Raw genomic sequence first — 24,133 nt, forward strand, 5'->3', positions numbered from 1 at the left:
GCGGTCCTTAGACTCGTCCCTCACGGGGCCCACAGGTGTGGCGGTGCGTGTATGGAAGATGGCGACTGACTCGTTGGGCTGGAAGGATAGGCTCACCCTCGCTACCCCATTGTTTGAATCGGAAAGATTGGGAAGACTCTGGCATACGAAGGGCTTTGATAAGTGGGACCTGATAGGTATATCCAAGGTGGGAGATGTGCTGCATAAGGGGAGGGTGAAGTCCTTCGAGGAGTTGCAGACTGAGTATGAGCTAGGGCCCTCAGAGTATTTCAGGTATATCCAGCTGCGTCACGCCCTCCGATCAGTCCTCGTGGAGGGTGAGAAGGTGCCGGAGTCCTCTCCCCTTGAGGACCGAGTCCTTGATGGTCATATGCCCGAGAGCACGATCTCGCTCATATATAAGAAGTTGATTAACGTCCGGGCAGGCATGCTTTTGGGGCTGAGAGAACAGTGGACTAGGGATGGCCTTGAGTTGGATAATGAGGACTGGCAGTCAGCGGTTTCTTCGCCTAAGGAGGTTGCGATCCCGTCGCGTCTGAGGCTGGTGCAGCTTAAAATACTGCACCGGGTGTATGTGACGGGGCCAAGGCTGGTCCACATGGTATGGTGGGTACTTTCCTGCACATCATTTGGGAATGTGGTGTCATTGTGGAGTTCTGGAGGAGAGTCCATGCAGTTATGGGGGAGGTGACGGGCACTGCGGTACAGCCGGAGGCGCGGTGTTGCCTCCTGAACGTCTGGGGGCCCACTGACCTCGATGAGGCGCAGACCCAATGGGTGACTCTGGGTAACATGGTAGCTAAAAGGGATATCGCGCGATTGTGGGGCTCCTCGGGACCCCCTACACTGACCGCGTGGAAGGAGAACATGGACTGGAGCATGTTTAGGGAGAAGACGGTCTACTGCTCTAGAGGTCGCCCCCGGAAGTGGCATGCCATCTGGGGGCGGTGGAACCAATACAGGGGGGGAATATGTCTTGCCCCGGATCTGGAACCTCCCGAGGAACAGCTTTCCCCCTGACCTACTTTCCAGCACAGTTTGGTTTTAGGAACCGTTTTGGGCCTCTGCTGTCCCCCTTCTTCCTCCGTACACAGTCTTGTAACTAGTAGATGAGTGGGGTCCGGCCTCCCCTGGGGGCTTTAGCCATGGGCTTTCAATGTCCTTGCCTTGCTGGGGTTTGTTGTGAGTTTTTTCTGTGTTTACTTAAACTTGGACCTTTGCATTACTCTTTGAACTGTATTGGGGACACATCACTGTATCTAACTCTCAATGCTGCCGAACCTTCGGGCTGTCGGCTGAATAGCTGTGTCCTGAACTTTGAAATAAAGGTTTTCAAAAAAAAAAAAAAAAAAAAAAAAATGGTGGGAAGCAAAGTCCCTGCAAAGGTATCTGGAAGTCAAAAGAATCCCAAGAGGGTTAAGAATCTTGGTGGCCCCAACTTACGAAAACCCTAACCCCAATATGTTAGCAGAGTGGGCAGAAAATAATCAAGAATCTTCACGCAGAATGCTTGCGATGTTGATAAAATACGCAGATATAGATCGCATTAAAATAATGGAGAAATTGGACAAATAATGGAAATGTTAGATAAGGAATTAGATCAAGAGTTAATAACGAAATATAAGAAAGATATGATGGAGCGGTTGCGTAAACTAGAGATATCGATCAAGGAACGGAAAAGCTGAAAAATGTATGCGAGATAAAGGCAATTATGAGAGGGGACAAATGTATACGTTCGCCAAGAAATTCGAGAATGTTCGCAGGCAAAAATTGAATCCTGAATTCGGAATGACAGGCGATGAGCAATCGGGCCTTAGCAGTCTTATAAGTTCAGAGGTGGAAACATCGGCAGATGAAGGGGCAAGTAGCAGTATGGGCAAGAAAATTCCTTCCGTTATAGAGGAGTTTGGTTTTTTACAATAAGAACGGAGATTCAACCTCCGACCAAGAACCATGACAAATTACAGAGGATCAAGAAGGGGAAGAGGCAGAGGAAACAGAGGCGGAAAGGGGCCAAACAACGCCAATACAGATGGGAAGAGCAAGAAAAAGTAAATGATGAAATACAGAGTGTCAATCAATCAGCAGTGATTAATTTAACGCCTATTCCCCTATCTGAAAAAGAACAAAAGATTTTACAATTGGGACTGTCTTTTTGCCCACCACAAGAATTCGATTATGTGTCAACGAGAATTGACACATTTAAATATACACGAATGTTAAAGTTAAAAAAACATTTTGCGTCAAACCCTGGGAGATACAAAGCAACAGGCGTGCATAGCAATGTGGTTTTGCAAGGAGAACTAAGTAACCTACAAGTGCATGATATGGATTTGATGGTTGATTTGGAACAAATGGGATCTAGTAGCACCAACGATGAAATCACGACATCCGATGATGGACATATAACCACAGAAGAGATCGCAATGGAACAAAGGATCAATATTAGTGAAAGTGAGACCACGAACTTTCGGCCACGCTCAAAGTTTATTCCCATGTCTGCAAGAGACTCAATAGACGTCTTTAATGAATTGGTAGTGAATGACTTAAAAAAATTGGAGAAATGTACTGGCGCAAGATATAAAAAATGGTCACAACAGCAGAAAGAGTGTATGGATCTTATTAAAAAACTGTCCACAAATGATGATTGTATTGTTCAAAATGCTGACAAAGGTGGGAATATAGTCCTGTGGGCTAGACAGAAATACCTGGATGAAGCATATAAACAACTGAATAATAGAGTGAATTATGTCAGAGTTCCCTCCAATACCATGATAGCGAGGCATCAGCTTTACAATACACAATTACAACAATGGTATGACCAGAGTTTGTTAACGCGTGAGGAGTTTTTGTATTTGAAGATAAACAACCCAATAGTACCAGTTCTTTAACTAATACCCAAGGTACATAAGGATTTAAATGATCCGCCGGGCAGGCCAATTATTTCGGCCATCGGAAGTGCCTTGGAGAATACCTCCAAATTCATTGACTCCTTTCTATGCCCGATGGTAAAACTGGTACCCTCCTTTATACAAGATACGGGTGACTTTTTGAAAAGCATTTATGACTTACCGTGGGAAAAAGATATGCTCCTAATGACTATTGATGTTCCAACACTTTACACGAGCAGCAGGCATGAAGATGGCTTGAGCGCCATTAAACATTTTTTAGGCACACGTCCAATATCTTTATGGTCACATACTCAAATGTTGATCACAATGATAGGTACCTGTTTAAAGAACAATTTTTTTCTTTTTAATGGGCAATTGTTTCATCAGTTGTGTGGTACTGCAATGGGCACCTGCTTCGCCCCCAGCTATGCGAATTTGCTTATGGGCTGGTGGGAGGAGCAGGTGATCCGGAACGAGTACCAGGAGGAATGGCATAATAACATCCTCCATTGGAGTCGGTATATAGACGACTTATTTGTCGTCTGGAAAGGTTCTGAATCATCAGCCAGGCATTTTGTAAAACACTTGCAATCCAATAATTTTAATCTGAAGTTCACAAGCGCCATCAGTGATAAAGAAGTACATTTTCTTGACCTTACAGTGTATGTAAAAAATGCCAATCTGCATACTAAAATCTATCGTAAACCGACGGCAGGAAACACGTTGCTTCACGCAACTAGCTTTCACCCTCACAATTTGATCAGAAGCATCCCCTATGGGGAATGCTTGAGAACTATGCGTAATTGCAGTGAGCGTGAAGTAAGGGAGACTGAATTGGTAAATTTATATTCCCGCTTCAAATCCCGAGGTTACGGGGATGAGTGTATTCAAACAGCTGTTCATAAGGTCAAGGACAAAACAAGGGAAGATATTTTATTCAAACAAGTTGGGTCTAGCAAGAAATCCAAGAGCAGGGAAGCGGGATCAAATGAGTGTAGAATGATAACAACTTACAATAAACAACATGGCCAAGTAAGAAATATTCTGGCAAGACATTGGCATTTGATCCGTAATGACCCTGTGTTAAGTAAGATAGTACCGGCTAGACCTTTAATAACCTTCTGAAGAGCAAGATCCTTCAAACAAATGCTTGTGAGCAACATGGCACCCAAACCCATATCTGCACGTCCTAAATCTTCTTGGTTGCAATGAAAGAATGGTTTTATTAAGTGCACAAAGTGTAAAGCGTGTCATCATGGTAAAAATACAGCAAAGTATGTAACAGGTTGCTCTAAAACTGAAAAAAAATCAAAGGGCAATTTGATTGCAAAACGGATTTTGCTGTATATGTACTGAGCTGTCCATGTAATTTATTATACATGGGCAGCACAATTCTTCCAGTCCATAAAAGAATTTTTCAGCATCTTCGAGCCATCAAAAATGGGGACAAGGCATACCCTGTGGCTCGGCATTTTGCAAAATACCATGAGAACACTGTATTAGGCCTCACATACTTTGTCATTGATGTGATTGCTCCAAACATTAGAGGGGGTGATAGGGAAAATAACCTAAGAAAAACATGGAAGAGGACCTGTATACACATCTGTAAGGGACCGAGATAAGGTATCAATATAAACTAGTTCAATGTTAATGTCTATTGATATGATTGCTGCTATTTCTGTATAATCTCTTTTTAACATATGATTTTATAATTTAATTGTTTTGTTAGTTTTACACTGGGTGTCACTTTTTATATAGAACGAGATAAGTTCATATTCGCTATAAGAGGTTGCAAAAATATTTGTAGTACATGCCCACTAGAGCTTAATGAGATAGACGTTAGCAAGAGCAATCAGGCATGCCCACTAGGGCATTATCTGGGATATTTTGTGTCTAATTAAATAACAATGTATCTATAGGAAATACAGCATACATTGCGTATTTGCGCAACGTAAAGCAATAGTATTAGTTGAATTACATCAATTTTTTACTGACTCAAATTCTGTTATGTCTGCTCTTGCATCAATTATAAGTTTTAAATGAACTACGAGTCTGTTCTCCATTGCACTACATTTGTAGTTTATCATGTGACTTGTCATATGCACAGCTTTAAAAATTGTGTTTTTTTGACAAAACTTTGTTGGTGAACAAGCCTGCTGGTTCAGGCGAAACGCGTCCGACACTGCAGAAGATTAAAATCTAATGTGGATTGTCAAGACGTGGCGTCGTCATTCCTTTTCTGAGTGAGGAGTGTGTTTTCATATTACGGACCCAGCTTGCGAGGTCTGCTTGACGATGCGCCCGCTGATCAGGAGTGCGGCGGCTGTTTGCAAGCTTTGTGGAAGTATATATATATGTATATATATATATATATATATATTCACTTAAAAAGCCATAGGTTTCACACACGTTATAGTTAGGAATTAGCTTTAAAAAACCTTGCAAATTCACTTAAAAAACCATAGGTTTCACACAGGTTATAGTTAGGTGGACATTTCACTCGTAAAAAAACAATGAAATTCCCCCGTTATAGTTAGTTCAGATAACTATAACTCGCGCGCCCGCAATCCACTGCTCATGACGTCACATATTACATCACTCATGACATGGTCAGTGGCATCACTCATGACATCACTGATGACATCATTCTTGTGATAGAGTGGCGGTCGCGCGAGTTATAGTTATCTGAACTAACTATAACGGGGGAATTTCATTGGTTTTTTACGAGTGAAATGTCCAGCTAACTATAACATGTGTGAAACCTATGGTTTTTTAAGTGAATTTGCAAGGTTTTTTAAATGCTAATTCCTAACTATAACGTGTGTGAAACCTATGGTTTTTTAAGTGAATTTGTAAGGTTTTTTAAATGCTAAGTTATGTATGTATTATTATATTTTTTATATATTTATTTTACATTAAACTACCTATGTATATAGTTATAGATTGACTGTATCCTGTAATATGGAATGGCTCGTTTAAAATGTTTTTTTTTGTTTTAAGGTTTTTCACTGTGCGCGCATGGTGCGCGCACCCAGCGATCTTTTGAAAAGAAAATAAAATGTTTTTTTCACCCTTCGGGGTCCTTCAGGGACCCCCTGACAAAGGCTAGGGGGTCAGGAACTCTCTACCCTGCCCCCTTTTCACGTTCTCCACCTTTCTTTTTCACTGTCACACACCAAACACACAAAATGGCAGCCGACACTTCCTGATTTCGACCGATTCGAATGTTGACTGACATGTAACCACCAATCAGAATTGCGATCGCGCACGTTAGGGTGCGCACACGGTGCGCGCACGGTGCGCGCTTATAGATATTTATGTACTTTTAAATGCAATTTTCTCAGGAACTACTGAACAGATTGACACCATATATGCAAAAGTCACATGCCTGACCTGTGGACTACCTCTTTGCCAAATTTCAAGTAATTCTGTTCAGCCGTTCGGTGTGTACCTTCGACTAAAGGTCCTATGGGAAAATGCATGGGGAAAACGCGTTTTGGGACCCCCTTTTCTCTCAGCCCCCACTTGACGAATCACCCTGAGACTTTCAGGATAGGAGCTGAGTGGAGCGCCCCATTAGTTTTGAAACTTTCGCGGGGATTCGGCAACCGGCGCCAAAGTTATTCAAAATAGAATTTTCAGATTTCCTATGGAAACTCGGTCCTTACTATAACTATCTACTGGCGACCGCCAGTAGATAATATTCATATTCACTGAAACAAAGGTTACAGGGTCGTTATAGATAGGCCCAGATTTTACAAGTACAAAACCACAGAATTTCAGCAGTTATATTTACCCGATCTGACCATAACTCACGCGCCTGTAATGCACTGCTTATGACCTCATATATTATATCACTGATGGCATCATCCACAGAACCATTCACACATCTACTCACACAACCACTCACTCATACACATACTCAATCATACATCCAATCGCTCATATACCCACTCGTTCATCTATAGAGCCACTCACACACATAGCCCCTCACTTACCCATATACCTGCTCACACAGACACTCACTCACCCATACAGTCACACACACAACTACTCACTCACCCTTACAGCTAGTCCCATACCCATGTATTCACTCATACAGCCACTCACCCATATAGCCTCCCAACAGAACAAACTCACTCACCCATACAACCACTAACACACTCACACAACCACTATTATACCCACTCATACACCCATACAGACACTCACACACCACTCACAGACCCATACAGCCACTCACACACCCAGTCACCGACCCTTGCAGCTACTCACACAACCACACAATGACCCTTTCAGCCACTCACACACCCACTCACAGACCCATCCTCTCCCTTTTGTAGGAGAACAAAACAAGCGCAGGAAACCACACTTTTTTTCTTTTTTATTGCCGAGATTCACCACTCCACTCCGATTTTGACCAAAAATGTTTTTGCAAAATGATTTTTGGGGGGGAGGGGGCACCAGGCCTAGGAGGTCAGGTTATTCCTACCCTGCACTTTTTCCTTTATTTTGTGTCCCAAAATTGCTGCCAACACTTCCTGGTTGAAGTGTTGGCAGCCAATTAGATCTCTGCACAAGATAGGTTGGATTTGTGGAGGATTCGCACCTCTAGATATGCAAATTTGATTTTCTTCTAATATCTTAAAAACCAGTGAACGGATCGGCACCAAATAAAAACAAGCATTGGCATAGCCAATAGGTCTCGCTTTTTGGACCTTATAAGTATTTAGTTATGCAGCACAATATCCTTGGTGCAAAAACTTCAACTGTTGCATGGCTAAACACTTATATGGTCCCAAAGGCGAGACCTATTGGCTATGCCAATGCCTGTTGTAATATGTATAAGTCCACCCCAGAAACGCTTGTAACTTCCGATTCAAGTGCAGCAGCCTACTGCATAAGAGCACACGCAGTCAGTGTCCCAATAACGCTGAATTTGACATCCTGCAATATTGTCTGTATGTACAAATTATGTGCTTTTGCTCAGAATTCTGTGCCGTCTTTTGTAACTGTAAGCGGAGCTGTTTAAAAAAAAACAGGAAGAGACCTACAGAAAAAATCACCATAGCCCAAAAGATGAAAATGTATTTCAAAAGCCAGCAGAGTTATTATTATTTTTTTTAAACAATGCCGTATTCCTGTACTGACGAAAGGTGTACCTTTATTTTCTGTTTGTGTTAATAAAAATTGTTTAAAAAAAAAAAAAAAAAAATTTTCAAAAAACAATGCCGTATTGTTTAACACCCGCATGGAATAGATTAAAAGGCTAAGGGATTGTGAACGTCGCCAGAAATGTTGCGACTAAGTGCGACTCTTTGTTTAAAAAGTATCTAGAATTCCAGGATTATTTAAAAATTTCGTCGAGGCGCTTCCCTTCTCTCTTGCCATTTGAGCAGGTGTAGCCTCGGTGCAAACAGCTCTGTCGGTTAGAGAGGTCAGCGGGTTAATGCAACTGTTGTAGAGATCTGTGTGTAACCTGTAGGTCACAGGTTCTAATCCCAATAAAATAGGTAATGTGTTAAAGCCACACCTGTAGAGCTCTGAGTACAACAATGCAGATCACATGTTCTTAGTCCAGTTAGACAGTGTAGCAAATGAATGAACCTTCTATCGAGATGGATTACCCTGCAGGCCACGCGTTCTCATCACAGTACAATAGCTCAGTTTATATATGCATTTCCTGCACATGGAGGATGCATGGCTGTGAGCTCGAGTTTGGCCCTCAGGTTTCAGTCGCAGGAAGATATCACAGCAGTTTTATGCACTTTCTCAAAATAGGGCATGTGTGACCCTGCGAGTGACTGGATCCAGTGCCAGTAAGAATGCTCAGTGGGTTAAAGCACAGGTTGTGGAGATCTTTGTGCTATTTGCGGGTTGCCTGAAAGCCTGGAACAATTTACCTCTCGAGGTTCAAACCGCACCCAATCTTATAAGATTCCAAGAGTTTTTAAAAACTCTTTCATTTAAACAATCCCCTACAATCACCACGGTTCTTACTGGGTGTAGTAATAATGATTTGACCCTCCAAGAGAGTTCAAATCAGTATCACATTTATAATGAGTCGCTTATGTCAAGTAGCAGCTAAGAAGCTCCGTAAAGCCTTTCGTGGAAAATGGAGCTACACGTGTCAGGGCAACTCAGCATGTTGCACTTTCACGACCGAGAAAATTTCACTTTCAGAATAATTTGAGTTCGTAATGCATATGAAACAGCCTTAAGCGCAATAGTAACAGGGTCTTCTTAAACATGGCGGCTGAAGTCTGCCGCCATACATACCTAGTGACATTGATGCTTATATGAAGGTATGTGCACAGAATATTATCCAGTGTACCAAGCACTTACCAACCGGGCTCTCCCTCGAGTACACAGGACTGGAAATGTGTTTTTCAGTGCTGGTGTGTAAACATTAGCTTCTTGCCGAATAGAGAGGGGTCTACTTCCTTCTTTAACCGGAAATAGCCTAATACTAGCCTGGTAATCTATTTCTAAATGTGCAAAAATTTTAATTGTGCTCAACAGTTGCGGCCCAGTAAGGTTCGCACTGTAAATCTACGTATACAAGTGCATTTGTAACTATAAAACAAGCATTGGCCAAGCGCGAAACTGAAAACAGCGTGACAGGGGAGGGGAGGGGCGAAGTGAGAGGAAAGACAGATGGCGCCTGATCGGGCGTTTAAAGCTGGCGGTAGCGCGCATGCAAGCGCACGTGAACGCAAGCGCTAGACCAGCCAAAGCAGCTTGTGGTAGCACTTTTTGAAGCCCCTACTTAATGTCTCGCAGAGCAGCGCATGCGCTGGCTCTAGCAAGACCTAAAAATGGCTAACCCTGATGTCAATTTCTCATGTCCACTCAGGGCCAGCTTTAGGGCAGGGCAACTGGCGCAGCCGCACTGGACGCTGACCTGTGTAGGGGGGCGCTGACCTCAGGAGCACTGTGTTTAGCAACAACTTATAATTAGAGAGAAGAGAGGCACTTTTGCCCGGTGGTAGTTGGAGAAACCGAGGAGATGTTCATATGGTGCGGGGGGCGCCAAAAATGATTGACGCACCAGGCGCCAATAGCGCTAAAGCCGGCCTTGTGTCCAATGTGGATAGCTCCTGTGGTGAAAACATTCCAGGAGCACAATCTGCTTTCTTTGGAATTGAGAATCAGGAAGGCAACTGCTGTTAGCTGGTAATATCTTCAAATAAGAAATGCTCCATTTTGTTTCTTTCTGGTTTGGAAAATTTTAGCATGTAAAAAATGAATTCCTACAATTTTAATAATTTATATTTGCATATCTAAATTTGTATTAAATCATCGTATGAATTGGTTTCAAGTTATTGTCAGTCAAGGTTTGTATATGGCAGCGTTCCCAGCATGCTCTTGGACGAGCTGCATTTTTAAAACACAAAACTTTTGTAAGACGTAATAACTGTTTTAGAAACAAGCATGGGTTTCTAAATGTTCAGCTTGCAAATATGGGAATAATAGAGCAAAACAGTTGATAATTGTTATCGTGACAATAAGTATACTATATGAAGTTTAACCAACTGTAAAAATAAAAAATTCTGAATAAATTAAGAGCAATAGTACATATCATCGAATAGCAATGCCTGATGGATTACATTTTGGGGTATAAATGATATAATATTCACAATACGAGAAAGCTATCGAGAATTGTTTCGGCAGAAATGTGAAAGCAGTTGGATCATCCATTAAATATGTTTTTGGTTAAAAAAAAGTTGTGGAGTTTTATATAGCGCAAACTAGACCCGGAGGTATCCGAGCGCTTTACACAAGCACCAGTTGCTTCTCTCGCTAGTCATTATTAATATAATATTCAAAGTACGAGAAGGCAATCTGGAATTTTTGCTACAGAAAAGTGAAAACAGTGGATTTTACAGATTGAGAGCATTACCCATAGGGAGATAAATCTTGAAATTTAATTTGCAAATATTTTTGGAAAATGCTTAGCACCATCAGCGCATACAGTAAGAAGAAGGTTCGTTTCAATTGCAGGCTTTGTACTGAAGTATTCAATGTGTGTTTACTAGAAAATGCCACAAGAGGGCGCACAAGGTATAAAAAGAAATTTGTACCCAAAACGACTAATTTGGTTGAAAGACATATGTGTAAATGCCAATTAAACGTTTGGAGTAAATTATTGTGAATAAATTATCCAGTTGATTTGTTCATGGCTGTCAGTTTATCTTATTTTCCATTTGGGCTTTCAGGGGTTAAAAAGACTTAACTGCATGTGTAACTATAAAACAAGCATTGGCCGTGCGCGAAAGTGAAAGCAGAGCGAGGCGGTGGGGGAGGGGAGGGCGGAGGAGCGGGAAAGCAATCAAGTGAGAGGAAAGGCAGATAGCGCCTCGGGCGCTGCAAGCTGGCGGCTGCGCGCGTGAACGCAAGCGCTAGGCCAGCCACAGCAGCTTGTGGTAGCACTTTTTGAAGCCCCTACTAAATGTCTCGCAGAGCAGCGCATGCGCTGGCTCTAGTGAGACCTAAAAAGGAATCTTTCTGGAACAAGAGCTAGTGTATTGCCAATTTTGGTCTAATTCTGTTCAACGGTTTGGGCTGTAGTCATGTCTACAATCCCTATGGGAATTTGCATGAGGAAAACGTGTTTTAGGATGCCCCTTTTTCTCGACTCCCGCTTTACGGATCACACCAAAACTTTCAATACAGCAGCTGAAGTGAGTGGCAAACATGTTTTTATAATTTTGGGAGGATTCACCAAACAGTGCCAAAGTTATTGCCAAAACAAAAAATGCTTTCCCTATTTAAACAAGGTCCATACTATAACTACCTACTGGCGATTGCCAGTAGGTAGTTATAGTTAGTACCTCGTTTCTATTCAAAATGCGTTTTTTCTTTTGCCAATATCTTTGGCGCCGTTTGATGAATCTTCGTGAAATTTTCGAACCTAATGACCAGCTCAGGTCAGCTCCTGTTTTGAAAGTTTGGGGGTGATTCGTCAAACTGTGGCCGAGAAAAAAGGGGGGTTTTAAAACTTGTATTCCCCATGTTAATTTCCAAAGGAAACTTTAGACATGGCTACAGCCTTAACGGAATTACACCAAATTTGGCAAAAAGGTAGCTCTTGGTTCAGAAAGCGACCTTGTTTTGTAAATGGTGTAAATCCTTTCAGTAGTTGTTGAGAAACTCAAAAATAAAAAAAAATTGATATCTGAGCACCGAGGAGGATTCGCGGACCCTCCCGAGCACAAGCTTTATTCTGATTGGCTCCCAACACTCCAAACCAGGAAGTGTTGGCAGCCATCTTGTGACTCGGTAAAAGCTCCCGTTCTTCGTTTTCTCTGAGCCCCCGGGTGGGCCAGGTCCCGGGGGCAATTCCTAATTATGGTGTGGGGGCCCATGGACCGCCACCACCTCGGGGCTTTGATCATAGTGTGCAGGGGAAAACGCGGCCCCCCCGCAGGCCCGGGGACTGCCACCTCCCTGGGGCTTTACTTTAATAGTGGGTGGGGGGGCCTCACGGGACTCCCCAAGCCCCGGGGACCGCCACCTCCCCCGGGCTCCAATATACATTCAGAAGTGTGGGGAGGCTCCTGTCCCTCCCCACACTACCCCGGGGACCACCACCTCCCCGGGGCACAAATTATGTTAATATGGGGGTCCGTTATGTACCCCCGGGGACAACCACCTCCCTTGGGCTATCTGAATATTGGGAGGGGGTGCCGCGTGGCCACCCTCCTGGAGCCTTTGATGGCCCTGGGGACCACCACCCCCCCAGGGTCGGCTCCTGCGATGTCCCTGGTTGCCCACCCCCGGGTCATTGCCGTTTGCTATGGCAGGGCTGGAGCACGGCTCCCGCCCCGTCATAGCAAACACTACTTTTCTTCTTGGAAGCATGAGCAGGAAACCTGCTCTAGCTTCCAAGAAGCAAAGTAGAATTGCTTCTGGACATGGGGAGCTGCATGTCAGCAGCTTCCCTTGCCCAAAAGCAATTCCGCCTCCTGCAGGAGTTGGGGAGCCGGCAGGGACCGCGTGGGTATTGGGGCTCCCCCTGTGGTCCCCATCAAAGAGGCCAAGCCCTGGGGGATGGGGTCCCCAGGGACAAAATTGGCCCAGGGAAGAAGGGCCATGCGGCCCCCCTCCCAGTAGTATTTTTTTTTTTTTAAATAAATAAGGCCAGGCATCAGGGATAGGGTCCCTGGGGCAAAAACTGGCCTCAGGAGGGAGGCCACGTGCCCCCCTCCTCAAAAATAATGAAATTAAAAAAATATATATGTGGCCATGCCCCGGGGGATGGGGCCCCCGGGGCCGAAATCGGGAAGGGGACCCCCTTCAAAAAAGCAATTAAAAAAAGCCAGTGTCGCGCGGGAGGCCCCGCCCTCTCTCTGCACCACTGTGCAAACGCACCTCCTGGCATGTTTTTAGTTGGGGGATTAAGTCCCTTGAATACTGAGGGCCCCTGGGGGCCAACAAGCCCACCAGGTACCTCCAGTAAGCCCCAAACAGCTGGATTGCTGAGTGGTCTGAAGCCACGCTCCCTTTTTACACCACACTGCAAATGCGTCCCTTGGCATACTGCTGGTGGGGCGATGAGGTCCTCTTGTGACCTGAGGACCTCAGGACTAAAGTTGACTTCATCCCCCGAGCAGCAGTGCGCCAGGGGGCGCGTTTGCAGAGTGGTGTAAAAAGGGGGCGTGGCCTGTGTCAAGCAGCACATTTTTGGGCCTGGGGACTCCATCCCCCAGAGTCTGAACATTTTCTTAATCCCTGTCCAAGAGTGCACCACCAAAGGTGTTTGCAGAGTGGCGAGGAAAGGGGGTGTGGCATGCTATGAGAAATTAGTAATCCTGCTGTATGGGATTTACTGAAGGTAATAGGACGGGTAGTTGGCCCCCAAGGTTGACGTTAGGGGCTAACTACACCTCCTGTTACCTCCTCTAAATCCTACATTGTGGGATTGCTAAGAGGTCTTCCGAGGCCACGCTCACCTTTCTCCACCACCCTGCAAACGCGCCTCCTGGCACAGTACTGGTTGAGGGATTAAGTCCACTTTACTCCTAAGGGACTGTGGCAGCCAAGTAGCCCTCCTGGTACATCCTGTAAGTCCTACGCAGTGGAATTCCTGAGCTCTGGTTGGGGGCCCACCCCCCTTTCTCCACTACTCTGCAAACGCGACTAGTTGTTAAAGAAGGATTTGTAATGTGATAGGTCTCGCATTTGCAAGAGTTAGAGCTTTTAGCTTTTAGCATTGTAAATCTAAAAGTGTTTTATTAATGTTTCTTGGAGTGGAGTGGCTGGTATGTTGTGCAGTGAAATTATGTGGATAGAAAGTATGTGGTATTTAGTGTATAGGAATTATGTAGAGTGGTATTATGTGTTACGGAGAGTAATTATGTGGTATGGTAGTCTGTGCTGTGGAGTGGTAACCTCAGGTTTAGTCTTCCTCGTTTCCATAGAAGCTAAACTATGAACTCAATGAGACAAAAAAAAGAAGGAATTACTGAGGAGCACTTCTGGACCTAGTCAGATGTATGAGCAGGGCCACTGGAATTATGTGACTGTTTGACTGCACCAACTTTCATACAATTATACATTTTCCGCATTAGCCACATAATTCATCATCTGCTGCCTAATCTGCAGATTTGAACAAAAAAAGCCTTGTTACTAGCTCAAACGACTCAAACGTTACAAAAAATGCAGCGACAAGTGTTACAGCGTGGTGGAAGGTCTTTTGTAAACCTGGAATGGTCACCTGTTACTTATTGCTTAATGTGGGTATTAAATTGGTACTAATGGCGTGCAGGCCACTCCTGCTTCTTTCTGCACCTCTCTTTCCTCTTTCTGCGTTTTTGTTGCTTCTTCCTTTACAATAAATATAACAAAAGGGGAAGTGAAGAGAGGAAGTGTCCACCTGGACACACAAGTGGATTCGATCTGCCCGGCCACAATTCTAACAAACAAAAGGAATCCACCTGAATGAGATTGGTATGGTCCCTACAATGGTGGGGAGCACACTGTGTTCTTTAAATACCCCTCACACACCAAAAGGGCCCTGGTGTCATGCTTCATCATAGGGGTCTTTGCATCCCTCTACGGAATGTGGCGTGCTACTAACCAACGACTACGCAGGAGCACTGATGTAATAACTATGTGTGGTGCATGAGGGTTTAGATGGTAAGTGAGTGGTGGGGTGTGTATTAATGCGTGAATGTTAAAAAATACTTGCCATGTGAGGGCTAAAAATATTTTAATAAACCTCAGTGCTGGTATTGCTAAAAGGGGTGTGGTGGAGGTATTTTGTATTTAATGTACAATACCTCTCATGTGCGTTGACATGTTTCGAAGCGTAAAGCTTCTTCTTCAGGACGGGGTGCACATATCCCCACCTTACTCACATCAGGGTTGTGTATTGTTGTTAAATTACAAACAATATATGTGATATAAATGTGAAAACTAGACTAAATGTGCCTAATTACTAGATTCCAAATTGTAAGTACCTGCAATGAGGACCTGAAATCAAAAGAACACAGGGAAGGAAAAAAGTACATGGGGTATTTAGTTGCAACATCCAGCACGCTGGGCTAATGACCTAAAATAGGTGAAAAAGCACACTCTAGACATAATATGTCATCCTACTCCAGTGCAGTGCCCTATAAAAAAGATAGACACGTACATGACTGACGAACAAATAACATAAAACATACACTCTATCATTAGTCCACTGGTTGTTTAGGTGGTCTATGTTCCAAACAAGTTTTTTCTGAGGTGTAGAAAGAGAGAGGAGGTAAGGAAGGAACAGTGGATACTTGCTACAAATTGGCAAATTGCATCATGAGCCTGTAATACGGAGGGACCCCGTGCTTAATAGCACTAATACGGTAGGTGCTCCCTGTCAAGACTGTCCCGTCCGCGGCTCCTTGGATAAATGTGGACCGCGGCAGGACCAGTATAAGTACTCTACTTAATAGGATGATTGACAAGTCATTGAGAAAAGCCAAGCAAACGTTCTGTGTCTGGTCAGGTGTATCCGGTCGTGGTTACGGGCCGAGAGACCTGTTGCGCCTCTCCTGTGGACGAGACAGAACTCGCCCGGGCATGCGTGTTAGGTCGGACTCCTTTGAAACTAGAGCGCTGAATAGACAGTGGTACAGCGCACGTGTGGAGTGTCTTTATCAATGTGACAGAAGGCAAAGTAATTCTATTGATAGGATCCCGAAGGAGGAACCAGTTTCATAATTATATATGCAAGTTGTAATGTGAGATGGTCGGTACTGAGGAAAAGACCGGACATTGTGACCTACTCTTGGACCAGCTCACTTTCTTGAAACTAAGGTGTTGAACAATCATTTGTATTGCGCAAAGGTGGAATGTCTCTTTTCTGCACGCCGAAGAGCATGGATTTCAAAGGGGAGAGTCAACCCAAGAGGAGTTTCTGGTTTGTAATATTTAATGGGTACTACGGAGAAAGACAGAAGGTTGTCCCCTGCTGTTAGATAGGTGGAGCCAAACACTATTGCATGACAATGGAGTTAGATCTTTTGATGTACGTAACGTAACATCGCATGTGTTTCTAGAGGCCAGGTATTGTAGGTAGACTGAAGGGGCTTGTTAACCACACACAAAAACACATCAACACTGGCCTACACAGCGCCAGTAGGCGTACTGAAAAAGGGCGTTGGTCTGAGCACCCTGGGCGAGTGATGTAGAGGTTGATACTGATGGTCTTACAAAAGAAATAAATACAAGGTGGTTGCTAACTAAATTGATTCCAAGGAACATCATCATTTAATCCATTAGTGTTGGTCCCTAGGCAAAAAACCCAGCGTTGCTCCTTCTCAAAAAGCCCCTTCTGTGATGGTAGCTGTTCTATCATTGTCCAGTTCAAATCATTCACTGTATGTGTTTCTGATAAGAAATGTGACGCCATCTTAGTCGTACTCTTCTTACACCTGAAATTACTTTTGTGTTCGCCAATCCTGATCTTGGCTGGTCTTGACGTCATGCCAATGTACTCGAGGCCGCATGGGCACGTAATCATGTACACGACATTGCGGCTGTTACAGTTGGTAAACTTCCTTTGCTCCCATTTACTGCCATTGCGAAATTTTAGCCGTTTACTTTTCTTGGTAAGGTGGCAACTGCTATAGTTGCCACAGGGATGATGAACCTGAAACCATTTTGTTTCTTTCTGTACCTCTCTTGCTTCTTTCTGCACTTCTGTTGCTTCTTTCTGCACCTCTCTTGCTTCTTTTTGTATCCCTCGTGCCTCTTTCTGCACCCCTCTTCTCTCTTTCTGCACTCCTCTTGCCTCTTTCTGCACCTCTGTTGCTTCTTTCTGCACTTCTCTTGCCTCATTCTGCACCCCTGTTGCTTCATTCTGCACTTCCCATGCTTCTTTCTGCACCTGTCGTGCTTCTTTCTGCACCCCTGTTGTCTCTTTCTGCACTGTTCTTCCCTCTTTCTGCACCTTTCTTGCCTCTTTCTGCATCTTACTTGCCTCTTTCTGTACTTCTCTTGCTTCTTTCTACACCTCTGTTGCTACATTCAGCAATTCTTTTGCCTCTTTCTGCAATTCTCTTGCCTCTTTCTGCACCTCTCTTGCCTCTTTCTGCACCTCTGTTGCCTCTTTCTGCACCTCACTTGCTTCTTTATGCACCCCTCTTGCCTCTTTCTGCACTTCTTTTGCCTCTTTTTATACCCCTGTTCCCTCTTTTTGCACCTTTCCTGCCTGTTTCTGTACCTCTCTTGCCTCTTTCTGTACTTCTGTTGCTTTTTTCTGCTCTTCTCTTACTTCTTTCTGCACCCCTCCTGCCTCTTTCTGCACCCCTCTTGCCTCTTTTTGCACCGCTGTTGATTCTTTCTGCACTGCTCTTGCTTCTTTCTGCATATCTTTTGCAAATTTCTGTATCCCTCTTGCCTCTTTCTGCACACCTGTTCCCTATTTCTCAACCTCTCTTGCTTCTTTCTGCACTCCTAGTGCTTCTTGCTGCACTGATCTTGCTTCTTTCTGTACCTCTTGCAAATTTCTGTATCCCTCTTACCTCTTTCTGCACTCCTTTTCCCTCTTTCTGTACCTTGTTGCCTGTTTCTGCACCTCTCTTGTCTTTCAGCACTTCTGTTGCTTCTTTCTGCCCTTTTCTTGCGTCTTTGTACACCTCTGACTTAGAGGTAGTTTTAATGCCCCTGCCCTATTATGTACTAGGGCCTTACTGGGGAGGTCATGCCAATCACAGGGGTACCCCTACCCATAGTGTACCCTAGTGTATGTAGGTGTTTTACTGTATTCTAAGTGTCTTTCAGTATAGCACTGGCTCCAGGCCTGGTTAGTCAGTTACCACCAGTACCAGTCAGCACAAAGTTGGGGGCCCAGGATGACTCTGCAACAAGGCCTCTTTCTGTACCTCTGTTGGTTCTTTCTGCATATCTCTTGCTTTATTCTGCACTTTTCTTCCTCTTTCTGGACTTCTGTTGCCTCTTTCTGCTTTTCTCTAGCTTCTTTCTGCGCCTTTCTTCCTCTTTCTGCACATGTCCTACCTCTGTAGACATAGTTAGAAATTAGCATTTAAAAAACCTTTGAAATTCACTGAAAAACCATAGGTTTCAGCTACGTTATAGTTCGTAATTATCATTTAAAAAACCTTTGAAATGCACTGAAAAAAACATATGTTTCAGGGGCGTTATAGTTAGAAATTAGCATTTAAAAAACCTTTGAAATTCACTGAAAAAACCATAGGTTTCATGGACGTTAAAGTTAGTTGGACATTTCACTTGTACAAAACCAGAGAGATTAGGCCATTATATAACTCGCGCCCGGCAAGGCACTGCTGATGACATCCAATATTACATCACTCATGACATGGTGACATCACTGATGACATCACTGATGACATCTCTAATGACATCACTGATGACATCATCCAGTGCATCATCCAGTGACTGTGTGTTTCTATAAAGTTTAAATATGTTTAATTTATATAGGCCAAGGTGTATTGAAGAATGAGTGGGTGTATGAGTGTCTGAATGGATGACTTAGTAGGTGCGTGACTGACTGTTTAAGCCACAGGAACCTAAGAATACAAGGCGCAACAACCACAACCCCTCATGGAAGACCCCTTCAGTGATGGGGACCTGGACATGTATTAGGAAACCGGCAGGTTCATAAACAATAAAACAACATGTTCTTCAAAGAATACACACCGCCCCGAGGAAGACCTTCCATTTAAACCAACTTTAGGTCCAGCCAAGAAGGTCGAAACGCATTGGCACAATATAAACTGAGGTCAAGAGCTACTAGCACAAGTGATCGGAGCAAAAAAGGCACCATAAACCAATGCACAATTAAGGGTGCTTAGATAACAACAACATTTCTTTTTAGCTTTGCTCTGACCTCAACAGGACCTTACCCTATCACAAATAATGTATCAAGACACAAGAACAATAGGTCCCAACACTCAATTCTAGTTGGACACTTGCATATAAGTTGTACATAAAATGTCTATGCGTAAAATGTAATGTTAACCTTTGTTTCATTATCTTATATATACACTAAACATGTATATCACCGTTCTATCTTAATGAGAAAATAAGATATAAAATCTAAAAAATAGAAAAAGATATCATCTCAAGTTAAATACCTGGCTCATGAATATTAATATGATTAAATAAGTTGGGCATATACCTAAAGCAGGACACGGGAAACACTAGTTCTACCAAAGATCAAACCGCAGTAAGGAATGTTCCTTAGGTGAACCAAAAGAAGGAGAATTTTGTAGCTCCATCTTGTCTAAAACATACATAATCTATGGTTGAAGAGGTACCTTTTTTCAGAAACTTATTTCTGATTCCAGCCTTGATAGTCCACAAATGAATCACTCTCCATTAGGAGATTGGCTTTATCATCTAAGCCACCTGACCTCTCAGTCTAAACTGACAAAGTGGTGCTGCGCACAAGGGCCTCCTTTCTGCCAAAAGTTGTCAGCCCTTTTCTCGTAGGTCAATCTATTGCATTGCCTACCTTTTATGCTCCTCCACATCCCTCTGAGGAAGAGGAGTGACTCCACTGTTTGGACCCAAAAGTTGTGTTGTCGTTCTACCTTGCCCACACACGAGAGTTCTGAGTGGATGACCAACTCTTTGTGGTGTATGTTATTGCAAAGATAGGTCGGGCCATGGAGAAGCGGACCTTCTCCAGATGGGTTCTGTTCTGCATCAAAATCTGCTACGCCTTGGCTAAGAAGCAACCTCCTGAAGTTGTACGGGCTCATTTCACCAGAGCTAAAGCGGCCACCACTGCTTTAGCATGTGGAGTTCTGGTCCTGGACATCTGCTAGGCAAAAACGTGGGCTTCTCTGCACACATTCACCAAACATCACTGTCTTAACAGTCAGGTCCGCAGGGTTGGGCACTTTGCCCACTAGGTCCTGCCGGACTTTCTTGTTTGAAATTGGTTTGCAGACCCACCTCCAGGGATGGTATTGCTTGGGTATCTGTTCTAAGGCAAGAAATCTGCATCTAAAAGTCTTTACAAATTGTTCTGCCTACCAAGTCCCTGACTCGTAGTCAGCCCTGATCTTTGATTTAAGGCATGTAATCTTTTATCCTAAATCAGCGCAGTCAGAGAATTTATGAAATAGTGCTTTTACAGGAAGCAATTTTTATTTGGGGCGCAGGTCGGTGCCCAGGGAAACTGAGGGGGGCACACTCCTGACCGCACAGATAGACTGCAGCGCCTGATGAGGGGAACGGTGAGGGCCCTGGGCCAGACCATGCGTTAGGAGTGTGTGTGCTGCTCTGGGACTTGAGCACTATTTTTATCACTGATCACTACTGTATCACCAGTTGGTCTACCTCCGGGTGGAGGTTAGCATACTACAAACCCAATGATGATGCTGTCACATTAAAGAATTAGGTGGACAATCAAGATATACCGCCCGACTACCTATGTACGTGATTTAGGGTTTTTAAGATCTATCTGACCCTGGTCACACAGGTACAAGTGATCCATTCCCTCTTGATTATTAATTAACGCCTGGAAGCTGAATGAATCTCATCTTCTCTCTCCCCCCTTTGATCAGAGATTATTGCAGCTATTGTATGCCAGCCCCACTGCCAGATTAAAGACGGGACACACTGTATCGGACCCGTATGGCATTCACCCGGGCACAAGTCAGGGGTGCCCTTTGCCTCCTCTCCTATTTGCCACTGTCATTGATGGAGAAGATCCAGATGATGGGACAGTACAAAGGCATCACGGTGGAGGGGAGCAAGCACATCATCTCCCTCTATGCAGATGATCTTCTGATCTACTTGGCGAATGAGGAATCAGACGCAGCCTACATGTTGCAGCTCCTGGGGGAGTTCAATACTCAGGATTAACTTGACGAAGATGTGTGTTCCCAGTGGTCCTGGATGCCCCCTGGCCTGCGGGGCTCCCGTCAGGTGTGCTAGGAAAACAGGGGAGGTTCCAACTTACTATAGGGTATGGTGATACCCAATAATACAACAATAAATTACTTAAGTGAGATACTTCATCTCTGCTGTATGAAGCATAGTCAAAATATTGAAGTGGCAGGAGTGCTCTCATGACTAGGGTCACCCACTGAGACCCTAGGCTTTTCCAGTTTTCTAGTAGGATCTGGCCTTGGGGTACAGGTCTCTATCAATACTTCTCTCTGAAACCATATCACCTAGCATGGTTCATGTAGTTCTGGACTTTCAGACAGCTTATTCCAACAATCAGATCCAAACACCATGCTAGAGGTGTAAAGACAAACTTCCTCCTGGTTCTTCTTTCAGTAATCTCTAAATCGATTTTCAGGTCACAACAGCAAGCCTCCCAGGAGTTGTACATCTGTCTCCTCTATTAGACTCCATCTAGTACATTCTCTGGTTGCTTAAAAGGGTTTCCAGGTGTTGACTTCTGTTTCTCTTAGGAAACTTCATATAGTTAACTCACTGAATGCTTAATAGCGCTTCCAAGGTTTGGCCCTGGTCATTCCTGAGTGGACTCCTTTAATATATTCACTGGTTATTTAACAGTGCTCCCGGGGGTTAGGCTTCCATTGCTCCTGGGTGGACTTCATATGTTGTGGCCTGGTTATTTAACAGTACCTTCAGAGGTTGGGTCTATGTCACCTTGGGGTGGCCATTCATGATATTCTCTGCTGTTGCTTACCATTGCCTACAGGGCTGGTCCTCTTCCTTATCTGGGTGACACTATATATAGTACATTCACTAGGTGCTTCTAGGCATTGGGCTTCTGTCACTCTTGGACAGGTTCCATGTAGTAATACTACCTCATTATTTAACAGTGCACGCAGAGTTGTTCCTCTCTGCCTCCAAGGCGGCTCCATATAGTAAATTATCTAGTTGCTTTAAAAGGCCCTCCAGAGGTTTGTCTTCTGTCACTCTTGGTTCCATATAGCATATTCTCTGGATGCCTAACTGTGCATCGAAGCATTGGGATTCTGTTGCGTCTCAGTGTCCTTCTTACTGTGTTCCTTAGTTATTCAACAGTATCTCCAGAGAATAGCCCTCTGTCGCTCTTGGATTGGCTCCTTAGAGTATTTATCTTTTAAATCCCATGGATCCACACCAGTGGGAGTTTCTGCATTATGATGCAGACCACTCCTAAAAGATATAAGGTATTCAGATGCACACCTGTATCCCTTCTCAGATTATCTACAACTTTTTATGCCTATGTGCAGCGACATTGCTTCATCATGTTTATTGCACATGTCTAAACCTCACGCACAACACCCAGTGTCTGTCACCTGGGACAAACTCAACAAACACCATTTTGACCATGCTCCGTGAAATGGTGCCCAAGAACCCAATGCAAATCAGGTATAAAAGCAATACATAAATCCTACAAAACAATACAGCTCAGTAGGAAGAATTTGAAGCACGCTTATATGTCAAGGTTTTAGAAACAATACCTAATTGTGAATATAATGTATAAATAGCAAATGCCATGATAAAACCGTAATGTTTGGGGTCACAAATGCACTACTTATACTCAGCTGTAAATGATGGAATTTATGATGTTAATAAAAATGTTAACAATTGCAGATTATGGAGAGCCAAATATCTGATTGATATTCGCCGGGACATATGCACTATTGAGGCTGAGTACCAGGTGGTGACCAACAGAATGAACGAACTCAGAGACCAAGAAGATTTACTTATCTTGAGGAAAGCTCGCATAATTGGCATGACAACTACAGGTACACATTTGAAGTGGTTAAGCAGCATGAGAAAGTTTAACAAATACAGTGATAGTACCCAGTACATTTATTTTATTTACAAAATAAACTTGTTATTTCCCTGTGGTTTATTGTGATGTTTCATTTCTGTTGTTCGTTAATGTCAATGCACCCTAGACCAATAAATACAGTTCTTGGACTAAACTCCCTTCTTAGGGGCCGATTCCGATGTCGGACGGACTCGGGTCCGTCCGACATCGGTCAGGTGCCGTAACCGACGACAGCAAGTACGATGCGACCGCACTCGTATACTTCACAATGCAAGCATGCATTCCGAGCGGAATGCATGCTTGCATAGTGAAAAGCAGGGGTGCAGTTCATCCGTGCACCCTGTGGCCGGCACCCCAAGGTGCCTGCCACAGGGTGCAGGGATCCACAAAGGGACACCATAGGTGCCCCCAGGCCGCCATTCGGCAGCCTAGCACCCATGGGGGCCCTACTGGGGGCCCCCAAAGACAGTTTCCGTCTGCCTTTTCGTGCCAGAAAGACCGGCACGAAAAGGCAGTGAAAAACTGCCATCGTACTCCCTCGGCCGTAAAGAGGCGGCCGAGGGAGTACTGAGGGATTTCCGGACGGCTAATGGGCTCTCCGAGCCTGTCGTCAGCCATCCGGAAATCCGAGTCGGATTCCTTTCCGACCGAGCCCATCGGAATGGCTCAGTTGGAAAGGAAGCCGGCTGACACGTTCCAATTCGGCCGGAAGGGCTCCAACAGTCGGCCCCTTAATTGTTTCTGAGGCTTCCTGTAGCAATAGCAGAGGTGAAATCCAAGCCAGGAACTGTCACTGACCTTTTCGGGAAAATTAATATCAAAAGCATTGATTTTTGATGGAATATTATTTTCAGCGCTGGATTTTTTTTTCATTAATTCATATACTTCAATCATTCGCCGGTGTTGTGGGAATTCTAGGTCAATGTACATTTGCAGTTATAACATTAATATGCCAAAAGGCTTTAAATGATGTGTATTCTGAAACCTAATCAATGAGAGTGCACTCCACTCATCAAATTGG

General features: G+C 44.0%; 1 protein-coding gene across 1 annotated transcript in view; it reads left to right on the plus strand.

The window, feature by feature from the left end:
• LOC146822729 (NFX1-type zinc finger-containing protein 1-like) overlaps positions 1-24,133 on the plus strand; it is an 892,774-nt gene that overhangs the window by 622,896 nt on the left and 245,745 nt on the right. The window contains exon 11 of the mRNA XM_085606285.1: positions 22,929-23,083. Within this exon, the coding sequence (XP_085462411.1) occupies positions 22,929-23,083 (155 nt within the window). The remainder of the gene's footprint in view (positions 1-22,928; positions 23,084-24,133) is intronic.

Source organism: Triturus cristatus, chromosome 5_2, assembly GCF_964204655.1.
Source record: "Triturus cristatus chromosome 5_2, aTriCri1.1, whole genome shotgun sequence".
Classification (NCBI taxonomy): Eukaryota; Metazoa; Chordata; class Amphibia; order Caudata; family Salamandridae; genus Triturus; species Triturus cristatus.